Source organism: Talpa occidentalis, unplaced genomic scaffold (assembly GCF_014898055.3).
Source record: "Talpa occidentalis isolate TD23 unplaced genomic scaffold, MPIMG_talOcc4v2.1 talOcc4.6, whole genome shotgun sequence".
Taxonomy (NCBI): Eukaryota; Metazoa; Chordata; class Mammalia; order Eulipotyphla; family Talpidae; genus Talpa; species Talpa occidentalis.
Genome location: NW_023604972.1, coordinates 65,308,282 through 65,328,116, shown reverse-complemented (window position 1 = coordinate 65,328,116; position 19,835 = coordinate 65,308,282). Strand labels below are relative to the sequence as shown.

Sequence of the window (19,835 nt, the reverse complement as noted above, 5' to 3'; positions counted from 1 at the left end):
TTCCACTCTTAGGGATATACCCAAAGGGCACAAAAACATTAATCCAAAAGAACACCTGTACCTTTATGTTTATTGCAGCACTATTTATAATAGGTAAAACCTGGAAATCCAAATGCCCAAAAAAGATGACTGGATCAAGAAGATGTGGTATATATATACAATGGAATACTATTCAGCAATCAAAAGATAAACTCATGCTATTCACAGCAACATGGATGGAGCTAGAAGGAATTATGCTCAGTGAAATAAGTCAGGAGAAAGAAAAATATCAGATGGTTTCACTTATAGGAGGAATATAGGGGAATCAAATAAGACATTAGGAGAAAAATATTAACCAAGACAAAACACAACAAAACAAAAGAAAAACAAATAGGTGATTATAAACCAGAGACATCCTGCAGGGGAAGAGGAGGAAGAGGGGTCAGAGAGAGGGAGGAAGAGGGGTCAGAGAGAGGGAGGGAGGAGCACAGGGGACTGTGTTGATTGTGCATGGGTGCATTGGTAAAGGAAATTCTGTGGGGACTATACCTGTGGTGGGGGGCGGGAGGGGAGAAAGCAAACATTGTTTAAAAATGAACTATGATAGATTCCCGGGAGCAACATGGCGGCGAGGAGACGCTGCGAGTAAGATCTCCCATTAAAAAAAGTTAATAGGGAAGAAAAGCGGCAGGTCACAGTGAGAACTGGGACACGGAAGATAAACGGACAACTCCAGCAAACTACCCGAAGAAGAAAGTTGCCATAAAAGAGGACTAGAAGGGAGGAAAGCACAGAACCCTGCTCCCCTCCCCCACCCACAGAGTCGGCACTCTCCGACCAGCAGAGAGGAGGAAAACAACAAACTAAAACGACCAACAAGAACAAACTACAGAGCAAGCGGGACTGTGAGTGGAAAGGAACTATTGCAGCCACCACACCCCATGAACTGGAGCTGTGGAAAACCCTGCAGAATTCGCCGCGGCGGTGAGCGAACGGCTCTGGGCGCCATTAGAGAAGAACAAAGAGACTCTGGAGGAGACCCCCACACAGCCCCGGGCCGGCCGGTAAGCTTGCGCGGAAAAGTGGTGCGCTTGGCACGCTTGAAAAGCAAACGCGCATCAGGATCGCGGCTGCCCAGGTCCCCGCGCCTGCGACCTAGGCTTGCGGGGAGACACGCGGAGGCCCTCACTGAGGTGAAAGTCCCTCACTGAGTAAGCAGGAACCAGGCGCCCAGGCACGGGAGCGGGAGCGGGGTGCAAAAGGCGCCATTCCCGCGCCACTGAACTGGGCTACAGCCCGTGTCCTGGACCTGAGGGCTTTGAACTGAGACCCTGGGCACGAAGTTCAGGCGTGAGTTCTCCACGACAGTGGGGCACAAGGCAGACACAGCACCCCAAAGCCATTGAGGTTTACCCTACCATTCTGGCTCTGTTCCCTGTCCCATAGGGTGGGGGTGGGGCGAAAAACAGCCCCCCAAGGACAATAGGAGAGATCTCTGGCGCCCCTAGCGACCAGAAAAAAAGTCACTAACACCCCATAGAACAGGGAAATTTCTTAAGACTGCTTGAAAGGGGCAGAAGGCTCCCGGAGGAGACAGTGGCCAGCTGGGATGTTAGCCCAAGTCAGGCCCCTTCCGACCAGCAGTCTGAGCCCACAGAGGAAACAGGCACCGACGGCCGGGACAGACCGGGCACGCAGAAGAGTGTGCCTGAGACCGGATGCTCAGGGACTAAGTCCCGTGTTGCCATTTTAGAACAGGGACATTTCTTCAGTAAAGACTTCCTGAAACCAGCAGAAAGTTCCCTCAGAAGCCAGAGATGGCTCCTGGAGGAGCCAGAGGGGAACGGAGAAGTTCACCCAAGATGCCGGCCAGTCCGAGCAACACAGTGTCCCAATGCATACGACAAATTAGAAAACAGACAGTAGGGAGTAGAAGAACCACACGCAACCTAGCAACTCCTCAGGAAAAAAGCACACCACAAAAAGAAAACCACCCCGCAGATTGCAACGACAGTAACTTGGAAGAACTTCTGAGCCTTCCAGAAAGAGAATTTAAAATTGCCGTGATTAAAAAAATGACAGAACTCATAAAGTAAAACAATGATCAGAAGAAGGAAATTGAGTCCCTAAAGAGGGAAGCAAAAGAAACGCAGGAGCTCAGAGAATTAATGGAGGAACTAAAGAACTCTGGGAAAAGCAATGAAAGCAGAATAGATGAAAAGGAAGAACGAATAAGTACTCTTGAAGACACAGAAATAAAAAGACCCAAAACAGAAAAGGAAAGAGAAATACGAAGGAAAAAGAACAAAGAAAGACTTCGGGAACTATCTGACTCCATGAGGAAAGGAAATATAAGAGTTATAGGAATTCCAGAAGGAGAGGAGAGAGATGTAGGAACAGACAAAATATTCCAGGAGATAATTGAAGAGAACTTCCCAAACGCGAAGAAGGAGCTGAAAATTGATATACCAGAAGCAAGAAGAACACCAAATTCCACAACGAAAGGAAAAATACAGCAAGACACATAATAGTAAAGCTCCCGAGAATCCAGGACAAGGAAAAAATAATGAAGCTGACAAGAGGGAAGAAACAGATAACATTCAAAGTAAAACCAATCAGGCTGACATCAGAATTCTCTGAAGAAACACTATGGGCAAGGAGAGAGTGGAGGGACATAGTCAACAGACTCCAAGAAAACAGATGCCAACCAAGAATACTCTATCCCGCAAAGCTCTCCTTCCTCTATGAAGAAAGAATAAGGACCTTCCCAGACAAAGAGAAACTCTGGAATTTCATTATGACTAAACCCCGACTCCAAAAAATACTACAAGGAATCCTAAAGCCAGAACCTCAGAGGTACGAATAACAATGAAAGAAGGCCAAAAAAAAAAAAGTTATTAAAAGAATAAATAAATAAAATCAAAGGAAAGACAAACACAATGGCAAATACAGATGCTAACATATCAATATTAACTCTAAATGTAAATGGACTAAACTCTTCAATAAAAAGACACAGAGTTGCAGCCTGGATTAAGAAACAAAACCCAACCTTTTGCTGTCTCCAGGAAACACATTTAGCTACAAAAGATAAAAATAGGCTCAAAGTTAAAGGATGGAAAACAATCCTACAAGCAAATGGACCAAAAAAGAAAGCAGGAACAGCTATACTTATATCAGATAAAACAGACTTCAAACTCAAAAAAATAAAAAGAGACCCCAATGGTCACTACATTATGATCAAGGGGACAATACTTCAAGAAGAAATAAAACTCATTAACATATACTCACCAAACGAAGGAGCACCAAAATATATCAGACAACTGTTGTCCTCTCTGAAAACAGACATCAGAGAAAACACATATGCAGTGGGAGACTTCAACACACCACTATCAACAATGGATAGCTCAACAAGACAAAAAATAAGTAAAGAAACTAAAGCTCTGAATAAGGACCTAGAGCATTTGGGCTTAACAGACATCTATAGAACACTAAACCCCAAAAAAACGGAGTACACATTTTACTCAAGCGCACATGGATCATTCTCCAGGATCGATCACATACTGGGGCACAAGACAAACATCAACAGATACACCAAGATTGAAATCATATCAACCATCTTTTCTGACCATGAAGGCATCAAACTAGAAATAAACCATAAAAAGAAGGCAAGGAACTTTCCTACCTCATGGAGATTAAAATCCACACTACTGGAAGACCACTGGACTAATGAGGAGATCAAAGAAGAAATTAAAAAATTCTTTGAATTGAATGACAAGGAGGACACCAATATCCTAAATGTATGGGATGCAGCAAAAGCAGTAATAAGAGGAAAATATATAGCAATAGAAGCTCACATCAAGAAACAAGAAAGAACTCAAAGAAACAACCTAATCTCGAAGCTCAAAGATCTAGAAAAAGAACAACAAAAAAAACCCAAAACCGGTAGAAGAAAAGAAATAATAAAAACCAAAGCAGAAATAAATGAAATTGAAACTAAAAAAACAATCCAAAAGATCAATGAAACCAAGAGCTGGTTCTTTGAAAAAAATCAATAAAATAGACAAACCCCTAGCCAGGCTCACAAAGGAAAAAAGGGAGAAAGCACAAATAAACAGGATCACAAATGAAAGAGGAGAAATCGCAACGGACACAGCAGAAATCAAAAGAATAATCAGTAACTACTATGAACAGTTATATGGAAACAAGTTCAACAATCTAGAGGAGATGGACAAATTCTTACAACTCTGCAATCACCCAAAGATAGATAAAGAAGAAATAGAACACCTAAACAGACCAATTACAATTAGCGAAATTGAAATGGTAATCAAAAACCTCCCCAAAAGCAAAAGTCCAGGACCTGATGGATTTACAAATGAATTCTACCAAACATTCAGAGACGAATTAGTGCCTATCCTTCACAAACTCTTCCAAAAAATTGAGAAGGAAGGGACAATAACAAACACGTTCTATGAAGCCAACATTACACTAATACCAAAACCAAACAAGGACAACACAAAAAAGGAAAACTACAGGCCAATCTCCCTAATGAACACTGATGTAAAAATCCTCAATAAAATTTTAGTTATCAGAATCCAACAATGTATCCATAAGATAATTCACCACGACCAAGTAGGATTCATTCCAGGGACACAAGGATGGTTCAACATCCAAAAATCAATCAACGTTATCCAACACATCAACAAAAAGAAATATAAAAACCATATGATAATATCAATAGATGCTGAGAAAGCTTTCGACAAAGTGCAACATGCAGTCATGATAAAAGCCCTTGAAATTCTTGGGATACAAGGAACATACCTCAACATCATAAAGGCCATCTATGACAAGCCAACAGCCAGTATCATTCTCAATGGTGAAAAGCTGAAAGCAATTCCATTAAGATCTGGAACAAGACACGGATGTCCACTCTCACCACTGCTCTTCAATATAATACTGGAAGTCCTAGCCAGAGCAATAAGACAAGAGAAAGACATCCAAGGAATCCAAATAGGAAAAGAAGAAGTCAAACTATCACTCTTTGCAGATGATATGATAATATACATAGAGAACCCCAAAAACTCCACAGAAAAACTAATTCCACTCATCAATCAGTTCAGTAAAGTGGCAGGATACAAAATCAACACGCAAAAGTCAGTAGCCTTCCTATACACAAACAATAAATCTGAAGAAGAAGAAATCAAAAAAAACACCCCTTTTATTATCGAAACAAAAAAAATCAAATATTTGGGAATAAATCTAACAAAAGAGGTAAAGGACCTATACAAAGAAAACTATAAAACACTGTTAAAAGAAATAGAAAAAGACACAAAGAAATGGAAAGACATCCCCTGCTCATGGATTGGAAGAATAAACATTATTAAAATGGCCACCTACCAAAAGCAATATACAGATTCAATGCTATTCCAATCAAAATTTCAATGTCATTCTTCAAAGAAATAGAACAATTATTGATGAAATTCATATGGAATCACCAAAAACCCTGAATAGCCAAAGCTCTCCTGAAAAAAAAGAAGGGAATGGAGGCATCACACTCCCAGACTTCAAACTATACTACAAAGCCATAATCATCAAAACTGCATGGTAGTGGAACAAGAACAGACACACAGACCAATGGAATCAAATAGAAAATCCAGAAATAAACCCACAGATTTATGGTCAACTAATCTTTGACAAAGGAGCAAAGACTATGCATTGGAGCAAAGAAAGTTTGTTCAATAAATGGTGCTGGGAAAACTGGGTCGCTACATGCAAAAGAATGAAGCTTGACCACTACCTCACACCATACACAAAAATCAACTCAAAATGGATTAAAGAACTAGACATAAGATCTGAAACCATAAAATATATAGAAGGAAATATAGGCGAAACACTATGTGATTTGCACATCAAAGACATCTTTACAGACACATCACCCAAAGCAGTGATAGTGAAGGCAAAGATAAACAGCTGGGACTACATCAAATTAAAGAGCTTCTGCACAGCAAAAGAGACAATAACAAAAACAAAGAGAAACCCCACCAACTGGGAGAACATTTTTGCACCCAACACTAATGATAAAGGACTGATCACAAAAATCTGCAAAGAGCTGATGAGACTCAACAACAACAAAGAAAATAATCCCGTCAAAAAATGGGCAGAAGAGCTAAAAAGAAACTTCTCTGAAGAGGAAATGCAAATGGCCAACAGGCATATGAAAAAATGTTCAACATCACTTGTAATCAGGGAAATGCAAATCAAAACTACCATGAGATACCATCTTACACCAGTGAGAATGGCACATATTAAAAAAAACTAGCAACAACAAATGTTGGTGAGGGTGTGGAGAAAAAAGGAACTCTTCTGCACTGTTGGTGGGAGTGCAAACTGGTCCAACCACTATGGAGAGCTGTGTGGAGATTTCTGGACCTACTAAACATAGAGCTTCCATATGATCCAGCAATTCCACTCCTAGGTATTTACCCAAAGGACACAGAAACATCAATTCCAAAGAACACCTGCACCCCTATGTTTATAGCAGCACTATTTACAATAGCTAAGCTTTGGAAACAACCCAAATGCCCAAAAACAGATGACTGGATCAAGAAGATGTGGTACATATACACCATGGAATATTACTCAGCATTCCAAAAAAGATAAACACATGCAATTTGCAGCAACATGATGGCGCTGGAAGGGATCATGCTCAGCAAAATAAGCCAGAAAGAAAAAGAAAAATACCGGATGGTCTCACTTATAGCAGGAATCTAGAAAACTTAAATAAGGGACCAGGAAAATGAATAACTATAAGAAAGTAAAAATCAAAGTCAACAAAAACTATGAACCACAGACACTTTTTGGGGGGTGAGGGGCGGGAGGGGAGGGATTGGGGTCAGAATGGGGGGGGTTGCAATTGTATGGGGAATATAAAAATTAAATTTATTATTTAAAAAAAATAAAATAAAATGAAGGTGAAAAAAATAAAAATGAACTATGATATAAAAAATATATGAATAAAAATAAAATTCAAAAAAATTTCCTAGAATTATACAAGCATCCAAGACTGAATAGGCATGACACAGAGACCCTAAACAAACCCATCATAATCAAGGAAATTGACATAATAATCAAAACTCTCTCAAAAACAAAGAGTCTAGGACCAGAAGGCTTCACAAGTGAATTCTACCATACATTCATAGATTAATTATTGCTTATTTTATTCAAACTCTTCCAAAAAAATCAAAAAGGAATACTTGCAAATACGTTTTATAAGGGCAACATTACTCTAACACCAAAATCAAAGAACAACAAAAAAGGAAATTACAAACAAAACCCTTAATAGTAAAAAACACAGATGGAAAAAATTCTGAATAAAATCCTAACTGATTCCTACATGCATTAAAAGGATCATACACCATGTTCAAATGGGATTCATACCAGGAACACAAGGATGGTTCAACATCCAAAAATTAATAAATACAACTCACCACATCAATAAAAAGAGAGATTTAAAACCATATGAGGGCCTCCCTGGTGGCATAAGGGGTAAAGACACAACCTATGAAGCTATCCACAGCCACTGCAGCATGAGTTCGATCCCTGGCCAGGGAGCTGCCCACATGGTGCAGCAGACCTCTCCTGACTTGCCCGCTGCTCTCCTAAGCAGTGTATTTCAGTCAATCTGCCTGATCTGTTACCCACTCTGTTTCTGGTGAATTCCCTTACCTTCCGCACCTCTGGTCTGTACCCCAGCTCTTGTATGCATAAATAAATAAATCTTAAAAAAAAAAACCATATGAACATATCAATTTATGCTCAGAAAACATTTGTTAAGGTTCAACATCCATTTATGTTGAAAACCATCAAAAAGTTGGGGATGAAAGAACATAACCTTGACATAGTAAAAGCCATTTACCAAAAAAAAAAAAAAAAATATTTAATAGCATTCTCAATGGTAAAAAACTGCAATCTTTTCACTAAGATCTGTCACAAGACAAGGACGTTCATGCTCACCATTGCTATTCAGCACAATATTGGAAGTTCTAGCTATAGCAACCAGACAAGAGAAAGATTAATGGAATAAAACTTGGGAAAGTAGTAAAGCTATCTTTATTTGTGGATGACATGACAATATACATAGAACCCTCAAGATTCCATAAAAAAACTTATTGAAACAATCAGTTTAGTAAAGTGGCAGGTATATATATATATATATATATATAAATAAATGATTTTATTTACTTATGCATACAAGAAGTGGGGTGCAGGCCAGATGTGCAGGGGATGAGAAGATTCACCAGAGACAGAGTAGGGAACAGAACAGGCAGAACAGTACTGACTGAAATACACTGCTGAGGGGAATAGTGGATGAGACAGGAGAGGTCTGCTGCGCCATACGGGTAGCTCTCTGTCCAGCTGGGGATCAAACTCGTGCTGCAGAGGCTTCGGATAACTTCACATTGCTGTGCTTAACCCCTTGTACCACCAGGGAGGCCTGGCAAGTATAATTTTAACACATGCAAATTAGTTACCTTCCTGTACACAATCAGATGGGAGAAAAATAAATTAAGAAAGTGGTCCCCTTATAATTACAACCCCTCAATTAAATACCTAGGAATAAACCTTACAAAAGAGGAAAAAGATTTTTACAAAGAAATCTATAATAAGACATTGTTGAAAGAAATAAGATACAAAGAAATGGAAAAATTATTTCCTGCTCATAGATTCAAAATCGCCAAAATGGCCATTCTACCCAAAGTAATATTCATATTCAGTACAATCCCAATAATAATATCAATGGCCTATTTCAAAGAGCTGAAGCAAATATTACTGAAATTCATATGGAATCACAAAAGATCCCAAATAACAAAAGCAATCTTGACACAAAGAGGAAAAAGAATGCAGGCATCACATTTCCAGATCACAAGTTGTATTGTAAAACCACAAAAAATAAAACAGATTGGTACTGGAACAAAAGCAGACACACAGACCAACAGAATATATTGAGAGTCCAAAAATAAACTCAAATACATATAGACAGTTTTCTATGACAAAGGAATAAAAAACATACACTCCAGCAAGGATAGCCTCTTCAATAAATGGTGTTGGGAAAACTACATGGAAATGAATGAAATCAGACCAGGATCTCACAATATACACCAAGATGGATCAAATCTTGGATGTAAACCTGAAACCATAAAATAGAAGAAAACATACACAAAACATTTCATGACATAAGCTTTAGTGATGTCTTTCAGGATTCATTGCTGACAGAAAGGAAAATAAAAAAGAACATAAACAATTGGGACTACATCAAACTAAAAAGCTTCTACACAGTGAAAGAAACCATAACTAAAACAAAAAGACACTCTACTTAATAAGAGAAAATATTTGCGTACCATCATCTGACAAAGAACTCACATCAAAGTTATAAAAATAATACATAAAACTCTACAAAAACAAAAGAAATAGCCCAATCAAAAAATGGGCAAAAGAACTAAACAGACAGCTCTCCATTCAAATGGCCATCAGGCACATGACTAAATATTCACAATCACTTACTTCACTTACTTTTAGAGAAATGCAAATGAAGACTACAATGAGACATCATCTCACACCTGTGAGCATAGCCCATATTGAAAAGACCAGAAACAATTGCTGGTAAGGATGTAGAGAGGGCCTCTCTGGTGGCGCAGGCGATTTAGCGCCGCACTGTGAAGCGGTCCGCAGCCTTGGCAGGGCGGGTTTTATCCCAGCCAGCCAGTGAGAATCCCACATGGCGTGGCAGACCTCTCCTGTCTCGCCCGCTGCTCCCCTCAGCAGTGTATTTCATCAGTCTGCCTGTTCTGTTCCCCGCTCTGTCTCTGGTGAATCCTCTCACCCTCCTGTGCATCTGGTCTGTACCCCAGATCTTGTATAAATAAATAAATCTTTAATAAAAAAAGGATGTAGAGAAAGGGAACCTTCATAAACAACTGGCTGGAATCAGATTGTTTCAGCTCCCATAGAAAGCAGCATCGATGTGTCTCAAAACATTCATGCAGTAATTTTACTGCCATTCATGCAGTAATTTTACGGGTAGGCATCTATCCCCAAAATTCAAAAACACCCATTCAAAAGGAAACTTGTGCTTCCATGTTTATTGCAGCACAATTTACTATAACTAAACTATGGAGGCAACCTAATTTCCCCAGAACAGATGAGTGGATCAAGAGGTGTTAAATATACACAATGGAGTACTACTTAGCCAGGAGAAAGGGATAACTCATTCCATTTGTGACAACATGAATGAATCGTGAAAGCAAAATGCTAAGTGAAATAAATGAGAAGGAAAAAATAAATACTGGATGGTGTCACTAATTATGGAATATAAAGTAACTAAATTAATTGTCAGATGAAGAAACACTAACCCTTGGGACCTGACTACAGGTCTAAAGCATTAACTAGAGAAGGGGTTGGGAGGGAGGGGTAAGAACAAAGAAAGATGTCAGCACAATGGTAGTGGAATATGAGTGAGTCTGTGGTGGGTACACTGTGGTGGTAATAATTGATGGGGGTACCCTAGTATTATCTTAGTTCAAAATTGAATTAATTAATGATAGAAAAAATGGGAGAAATACTGCATATTAATATAATTTAAAAAACTGGAGAAACAAAATAATACATTTTAAAGTTACATTGTAACAAGATTTTTTAAAATATTTATTTATACAAGAACTGGGGTACAGTCAGAGGTGCATAAGGGTGAGAGAATTCACCACAGACAGATCGGGGTACAGAACAGGCAGATGGACCAAAGACACTGCTGACGGGAGCAGCGGGCAAGGCAGTAAAGGTGTGCTGAGCCATGCGGGTTTCTCCCTGGCCTCCAGGAATCGAACCTGCACTGCAGAGGCTGCAGACAGCCTCACAGCGTGGCCCTCAACCCACTGCACCATTGGGGAGGCCCTGTAACGTAAGATATTAACAAAAAGAGGACATTTCGCAGAGCAAGTAGGTCCATCTAGAGAATTATAAATAATTTTAAGCAATACACCTCTAACATTAATCCAGAGATTATTTTTATTTAAAGATTTATTTATTTATTTATACAAGAATCGGGGTACAGGACAGATGTGCGGGGAGGGTGAGAGGATTCACCAGAGACAGAGTGGGGAACAGAACAGGCAGACTGATGAAACACACTGCTGAGGGGAGCAGCGGGCACGACAGAAGAGGTCTGCTGCACCATGTGGGACCCTCGCCGGTCAGCTGGGATAGAACCAGCACTGTAGAGGCTGCAGACAGCTTCACAGCGTGGTGCTCAACTGCCTGCGCCACTAGGGGAGGCCCAATCCAGAGATTATTTTAACTTCTCTGAACCATTTCATTTACAATGAGTAAACTGTGGATATACACAATGGAATATTTTTCCAAGTAAACATTTTAACCCCAGTGTCTGTAAAAATTTTGGAGTATTTTACAATGTTATACAAAGTCTGAAACAATGTTTTCATAATCCTACTTCTCAAGGAGTTTTCTTATGGAAGGCTAAATTTGGGCACATATATAACTGAGGGGAATTATCTATGTTGACAATGTAACATATTTAACACTAAAGGCCAATTTACTCTTAATTATTAAGCTACATACAGCTAAAGACTTTGTTGAAAACTGTATCATAATGTTGATTATGAAATGTTCTGATATGTGCTTGAATTTGAGATTAACCAATTTATAAGATTACTGGTTGGTACAGGAATTACCCAACAAAAATTGTGTATCAATTCTTAGTATAGGCTTAAAACAAATGTTGGATGAATGAGTAAATAAGTAAATTCATTTGTTTAAAAAAGTTTTTAGTTGATAACTGATGAAAAATATTTTAAAGTGTAAAAATAGCGACTATTTTATTAGGAAGGAATTTGTATATTCCTACTGAGGAGGTAAATTAAATTTTGAAATTAAGCTGGGTCCTGGGATGGCACTCCCCAACCACTGGCGATATTTCTTGTGCCACAACAGCCCCCATCAGTACCCTTAACACTCTAAGTAATTGGAGAGAACAGGATGTGCCCAGTACATGCTAACCAAGTCCTTGCTAAGTGAGCAAAAAGAAACTAAAGTATAAATGCTAGATTCCAGCTCCTGTGACTTTGTAAACAGCCACTGACTTTCCCAGTCAGTCATTAACTTCTGCCTGACTTCAGTCCTTTCCTCCCTTGGAAAGTACTTTCAATAAACTTATCTTTAATTATAATCTCTCTGTCTCTGTGGATTCTTCCACACCCACATCAAGCTCACCTAAACTCATGTGCGCCACATTACCGACTATAGAGGCAAACTGTATTTGTTTTTCTATTTTTGATACTAGTCAGAAGGTCCAACTAGTTGGACAAGAGTCCTTGCCTAAAATATTCTTTCAAGGGATGATATGAATTTACTTACTAGCAGTAGTTCATAAATATCCTGTCTATGGCTGAGATGACTAAAGCAGTATAAAACCCTGTGAGTAACTAAGATAGAAATCAGTGTGATTTTAAAAGGAATAGAATTTTTAAAGTTCAAGAATAACACAAAAAGAGAACAAGGTGTATAAGAATGTAGGAAATGTGCACCTCATGTTTAATTATCTTAAAAACTTATTCCAAGAAAAGCAATTTCCCAAATATGCTCAGTGGATGGTAACAGATGCCACTTGCAAAAATAAATATCCAATGTTCAACAGTTCACTTAAGGAAGTTTCTTCAGAGTGATACCAGGGTGTGCTGTGAATCCCAAGGAAAGTAAAGGAAATGCACTGTTTTCCTAAATAATCTGACCATACAACCCTGCCCCACATCTTTTTTTTTTTTTTTTCCGGTAGAACATTTCTAGTGGTTATCCTTTGATAGAAAATATGTTGAGAACTGCTGTTCAAAAGGAATCATTGATTCCACTTTACCCTCTGATAAATTTAATAATAATTAAAATGAATAGTTCTAATCTGGAGTTCACATGAAAAACACACAATAATGTATTTTGAACAATAAAATATGTGAATTAAGATTACTAATAACTGTTCAGAAGCAGCATACTCTCAAATGCAGGAAGATAGGTAAAAGAAAAAATAGTCTATTTGGTAGTGAACTGTAAGCCTAAAGTTTTAATATGATCATTAAAATGTTGCAATCCTGTATCGTTTCAAATTGTTTTATGTTATACACACAAATGCATGCACATCTAATAAGGTACTATACCACATTTCCATTGTCTTTTCAAATAATCTGTATGGTGATGGAAGCTAAATAGATACTCAAAACCTTTTGTGTTGCAGATTAGATGAAAGAAAGGAAAATATTAAATACATGAAATTCATAGAAAAGTGCCAAAATCCTCAAATCTCATTTTAACATTATAGCATTTGAAAAGATTTGGCTGATTAAAAAGCTGGAAAGCATCTTCTTATGGACACATTTTTTGTGACCATGAATGGTTTGGTTTTACAATTCTGTTAACTGATAATGAACTGATGGCATTTTATGGAGTAATTAAGGTTTTGTTAGCCTAATCACCACATGCAACCAGGATTTATCTGACAATTTCAAACTCAGATGTTAAAAACAGATCTTTGTTTGTTATAATCTAGGTAAAATAATTCTAAACAACTGGTGATAATTCTCATGGAGACGAGTAAAGGATTAAAGTAAAAAATTTCCAAAAATACAAGGCAGTGCACTGGCAGTAAGCAACACAGTTAAAGAATACCATTACTTTTACGTTTTTTCTTTTGTCTTCTTTTTATAATCTGTTCCATAAATAAATGAAATTATTGGTGGAATTTAGTTCTAAACTGTCTTCCTTCCTACATATTATTACTTAAATTACATAAATGTCAAATGGCCACATAAGAGATTAGAAGAAAATAAATGATACAGAATCTAGTCAGTAAATCAGTCCTAAACTGCTAGCCTGGATTCTCATTATTGTGATCTTTGGAACAGTTCATCTGTTCCTTCACTCAAATAAATCTATAATTATCTATCATAGGATAGACATATACTAAACCGATACTGTCATGAGAACAAATGTTGTCTAACTTTGTGAGTTCTGGGAATCATATGCTATCTAGATATCATTTATTCTATCTTTTACCTTCGCAGTGAAAATGTTCAACAGTGATGCCAGCAATGATGATGGTAAAAATAACAATGAAAGCAGCAACAAAAATAGCCGTCTTCATTTATTGATAGCTTATTACATCCGAGGTAACATTAAAGCACTTTGTATATGTGACTGAATCATCCAATAGTTTTATGCAGGAATCCTCATAGATTTTATGTATTGAGATAGAAATGAGAAGAGGTAGAAATAAAACCAAACTATTTCTGATTCCAAAGTTTCACTCTTAAACTATTATATAACAGACTAAAATAAAAAAAGCTCGGTTTATAATGTTTTTCATAATTGTTAATGAATGTGTTTATACATAAATGCATAAAAACACAAGATTACAATACTAGGTTTGCAAAAAAGTCACTTAATTGTTTACTAGTGAATAGTTTCCCTTGGAACTTACCTTTGATTTACTGTGTCGTATTAGGGCAGAAAGCAGTCTGTTTGACTCCCCCATCACTCCAGCATGATCTTTGGCTTCACACCATTCTACCAAACGCTCCACTAATTTAACATTCTTTCCCAGTTGTTCAGCAGCTTCTGCTATAGGAAAGAAGGTAACCATAAAGAAAAGAGTTACTGATAGATAATCAACTACAGTAATCAGTGAAAAAAGTAGGTAAGACAGTGAATGTAAATTTAATGTCTAAAAAACACAACAAAACAATTGTATTAAAGCAAAAACTGTGAGTATACATATCTAAAACTTTTATACATATCTAAACTTTTCTAAAAAGTTTTGGACTTTCATACAATGATATAAAACAAATAGCTTCATACTGTTTTGGTTTACTTTCATAGTGAGTATTCTGGCTAACAGTAATGAAGTGTTTTTAGGACTCTGATATCAATAGAGAAAGGTTTGGAATTTAGAAATAATAGAAACAATCCCAAGGAATGACTTTCATTTTTATTTTTGTAAAAAAACAAACAAAAAATGACCTCCCTATTTGTAAACAAAGTTTTAAAAATTATGAATATCACTATATTGAAAAATGGTAATTCTGAAGACAAGGTAAAAATGGGTATGGAATGGCCAGACATAAAATCCCCTCAGGAACTGCTAGTAGTAAATCAACCTAAAGCCAGGACTATAAGTACTAATAAAGATGCAATGCAATTTCTACTTAAAGTCAATTATAACAAGTATGGGGATTACTTAAATGGGTTCCAAAACCATCTCTTTCAGCTTTTATCTTATCTGCTTAAAGATAAATGGCTTATGTGCCATTTATCTTTATAATTATGTAATTCTAAAAAAGCTAAAGGCAGTTCCTTTATTTATTGAGTTAATAGTGGTTTACCTCATTATTTGTGTTATAGAGGTATAGTGTCTCCCCCTATAGAGGTGCTACTACACCACACCCACCACCAAAACATCCACAGCTAAAGGCACAACACTACCATAGCAACTTGGAAAAAAGCGCTTCTTTTACCTTGTGCATCTATTAACATTCTTAATGTTCCCAGAAGTTTGAACTGAACTGGAGGCATTTCAGACTTAAGGAATTTCAACACTGCCTCTGTGACTCCAGCTGATAACATCTTTGCTTTATTTACAACTACAGAGAAGGAAAGTTTATAGTTATAAAAAGTTAGCACTCTTGATGATAAGTTTTTAATTCAACAGATACTTATTGTCTTACCACTAAGGCGGCAAATGATATTTTTTGTAAATTAAAAAAAAAAAAACTTTTTTCCACTTCTCAAATTTCATTGATTTGGCATTTGTTTACAAAACTATATGATCTTGGGAGTATAACTTCACATTGCCATATATGCATATAATTTCACTCAGTCTCCACCGAAGCTCTGTTGCCAATGACCTACATCATATTCCCTCTACCATTCCCTCTGGTAACAACAGTTTTCACACAGCCTAAGAGTTACTTTTTGTTCTGCTTTGTTCTCTTTGGCTACTTATTCTCTATAAGTGAGTGAAAGCCTTTGCTATTTTTTGGCTTATTTCATTTAGTATAATCACCTCAAGATCCATCCATTTTGTTTATATAAGGCACTATTTCATTTTTAATAGCTGAGTAGTATTTCACTGAGTATGTACTCTACTTTATACAGTTGTCTGTCATGGGCATTCAGTTATTTCTTGGCTACTGTGAATAATGCTGATATGAATATGAGTGCATAAATATGTTTGTATTAGTGATTTCAGATTCTTTGGTTAAACACATAGAAACGATATTGCTCGATCATGTAGTAATTACATTTTTAATTTTCTAAGGAGTTTTCCAGAGGCTGTAACAATTTACATTCCCACTGAGTAGATGACGGTTCTTTCTTCTCCAATTGTTCATGAATACTGTTCTGTCTTTATGGTATAGATCATTCTCAAAGGGGTGAGAAGATATCTCATTGTGGTTCTGATAAGTGATAAGTGATGCCTGGTACTTTTCTGTGTATGTCTTCTATGGTGAAAGGTCTATTTAGGTTCTTTATTCATTTTTAAATTGGATTGATTTCGATTGTTAGTTGCATGAGATCTCTATATATTTTGGAAAATTAAACCCCTGTCAGATATGTGATGTGCAAATATTTTCTTACAGTCTGTAGGTTACACTTCTGCTTTGTTGATGATTTCTTTAGTGCTGTAAAAACTTTTTAGTTTGTTGTAGTCTCATTAGCTTATTTTTGCTTTTTCTTCCCCTTTGGAGTTGAGCTTCCAAATACACCTCTACAGTTGACATCAACTTCTATAACCTATGTTTTATTTCATGGTTTCAGGTCTTATATCCAGGTCTATAATGCATTGTCAATTATGTATAGATTTAAATGATGATCTTTGTTTTGCATATGGCTGTTCAAGTTTTCCAGGGCCATTAATTGAAGATACTTTCTTTTATCTATAGATAATGGCTCCTTTGTCAAAGATTAACTGTCCATATTCACATGGATTTATTTCTCAGTTCTCTGTTCTATTTCATTGATTAGTGTTTCTGTTTTTATTCTAATACCAAAAAGTTTTGAATGCTACCACTTAGTATAAACTAAAATTAGGAGTGATACCTCTGTTTTTCTTCTTTTTTTGCTTTGGCTACTCAAAAACTTTTGTGGTTCCATATAACTTATATATTCTACTTATCTGTTCCATTTCCTAAAAAGTGTCATTGGGATTTGGTTAAGTATTGCACTCGATTTGTAAATTGTTCAAGGTGATACGGTCATTTTTTGTTGTCTCAATAAGAAATTGTGTGGCCATTTTAACAATGTTTATTCACCCAATCTATTAATACAAAATATCTTTCCAGTTCTTCTTGTCTTCCTTATTTTGTTGGACAATGTCTTATGCTATTTCATGTAAGTCCTTCACCCCTTTAGCTAAGTATACTCCTGGTATTTTTGTCATTATTGGTGTGACGTAAATGGGACTGTTTTCTCAATTTCTCTTTCTTTACTATACTGTTAACATACAGCAACAGGGGGCAGATGAACATGGCGGCGAGGAAACACTATGAGTAAGATCTCCCATTAAAAAAAATTAATAGGGAGGAAAAGTGGCAGGTCCCAGTGAGGACTGGGACACGGAAGATAAACGGACGACTCCAGCAAACTACCCAAAGAAGAAAGTTGCCATAAAGGAGAACTAGAAGGAAGGAAAGCTCAGAACCCTGCTACCCTCCCCCATCCACAAAGTCGGCACTCTCCGACCAACAGAAAGGAGGAAAAAAACAAAACAAAAAAAAAAACACTAAAACAACCAACAAGAACAAACTACCAATCAAGCAGGACTGTGAGTGGAAAGGAACTATTTCAGCCACCACATCCCATGAACTGGAGCTGTGGAGAACACTGCAGGATTCGCCGCAGAGGTGAGCAAATGGCTCCAGGCGCCATTAGAGAAAAAACAAAGACTCCCAGAGACCTACACACAGCCCCAGGCCAGCCGGTAAGCTTGGGCGGAAAAGCGGCAAGCTTGAAAAGCAAACGCAGATCTCGGCTGCCCAGGTCCCCGCGCCTGCGACCTAGGCTTGCGGGGAGATGCGCGGGGGCCCTCACTGAGGTGAATGTCCCTCACTGAGTAATCAGAAACCAGGCGCCTGGACACGGGAGCGGGGTGCAAAAGGTGCCATTTCTGCGGACACTGAACTGGGCTACAGCTCACGTCCTGGACCTGAGGGCTCAGGAACTGAGACCAGGGGCACGAAATTCAGGGCGTGGGTTCCCCACGACGGTGGGGCACAAGGCAGGCACAGCAACCTAAAGCCGTTGAGGCTTTCCCCACCACTCCCACTCTGTTCCCCATCTCACGGGGTGAAAAAAACACTTCCCAAGGACATGAGGAGAGATCTCTGGCGTCACCTAGTGACCAGAAAAAAATCACCAACACCCCATAGAACAGGGACCTTTTTTCTGTAAAGACTGCTTGAAAGCAGCAGAAGGTTCCCAGAGGAGCCAGTGGTGAGCTGGGAAGTTCGCCCACACCAGGCCCTTCTGACCAGCAGTCCGAGCCCAGAGGGGGAGCGAGCACCCACAGGCGGGGCAGACCAGGCACGCAGAAGAGTGTGCCTGAGACCAGGTGCGCAGGGAGTGCATCCCGCATCGCCATTTTAGAACAGGAACATTTCTTCAGTAAAGACTGCCTGAAACAAGCAGAAGGCACCCTCAGGAGCCAGAGGTGAGCTGGGAAGTTCCCCCACGCCAGGCCCCTCTGGCCTGCAGACCTAGCCTAGAGGGGGAGCGGGAACCCACCGCTGGGGCAGACCGGGCACACAGGGAGTGCATCCAGCATCGACATTTTAGAACAGGAACATTTCTTCAGTAAAGACTGCCTGAAACAAGCAGAAGGCACCCTCAGGAGCCAGAGGTGAGCTGGGAAGTTCCCCCACGCCAGGCCCCTCTGGCCTGCAGACCTAGCCTAGAGGGGAGCGGGAACCCACCGCTGGGGCAGACCGGGCACACAGGGAGTGCATCCAGCATCGACATTTTAGAACAGGGACATTTCTTTAGTAAAGACTGCCTGAAACCAGCAGAAGGCTCCCAGAGGAGCCAGAGTGAGCTGTGAAGTTCGCCCACGCCAGGACCCTTCTGGCCTGCAGTCCGAGCCCAGAGAGGGAGCGGGAACCCACCGCTGGGGAAGACCAGGCACACAGGGGAGTGTGTCCCCGCATCGGCATTTTAGAACAGGGACCTTTCTTCAGTAAAGACTGCTTGAAACTGACAGATGGCTCCCAGAGGAGCCGGAGGGGAGCAGAGAAGTTAACCCAGTTGCCGGCCAGTCCAAGCAAAACAGTGTCCGAATGCATATAGGTAATTTAGAAAACAGACAGTAGGGAGCAGAAGAACCACACTCAACCTAGCAACTCCTCAGGAAAAAAGCACACCACAAAAAGAAAACCAACTCCTAGATTGCTATGACAGTAACTTGGAAGGACTTCTGAGCCTTCCAAAAGAGAATTTAAAATTGCCATGATGAAAAAACTGACAGAAGTCATAAAGGAAAACAATGACAAGGGAAAAATAATCAATGATCAAAAGAATGAAATTCAGTCCCTAAAGAGGGAAGTAAAAGAAATGCAGGAGATCAAAGAATTAATAGAGGCACTAAAGAACTCTGGGAAAAGCAATAAAAGCAGAATAGATGAAATGGAAGAACAAATAAGTACTCTTAAAGACACAGGAATAAAAAGAAACAAAACAGAAAAGGAAAGAGAAGTACGAAGGAAAAAGACCGAAGATAGACTTCGGGAACTATCTGACTCCATGAGGAAAGG

General features: G+C 38.7%; 1 protein-coding gene across 6 annotated transcripts in view; it reads right to left on the bottom strand.

Moving 5' to 3' along the window:
- RAP1GDS1 (Rap1 GTPase-GDP dissociation stimulator 1) overlaps nt 1-19,835 on the bottom strand; it is a 326,851-nt gene that overhangs the window by 45,703 nt on the left and 261,313 nt on the right. For 5 of the 6 annotated variants that reach the window (XM_037529845.2, XM_054687846.1, XM_037529842.2 and 2 more), the window contains 2 exons: nt 15,546-15,671; nt 14,513-14,652 (listed from right to left, as the gene is read on the bottom strand). In XM_037529845.2, coding sequence (XP_037385742.1) covers nt 14,513-14,652; nt 15,546-15,671 — 266 coding nt within the window. The remainder of the gene's footprint in view (nt 1-14,512; nt 14,653-15,545; nt 15,672-19,835) is intronic. The other variant, XM_037529841.2, reaches the window with a different exon arrangement.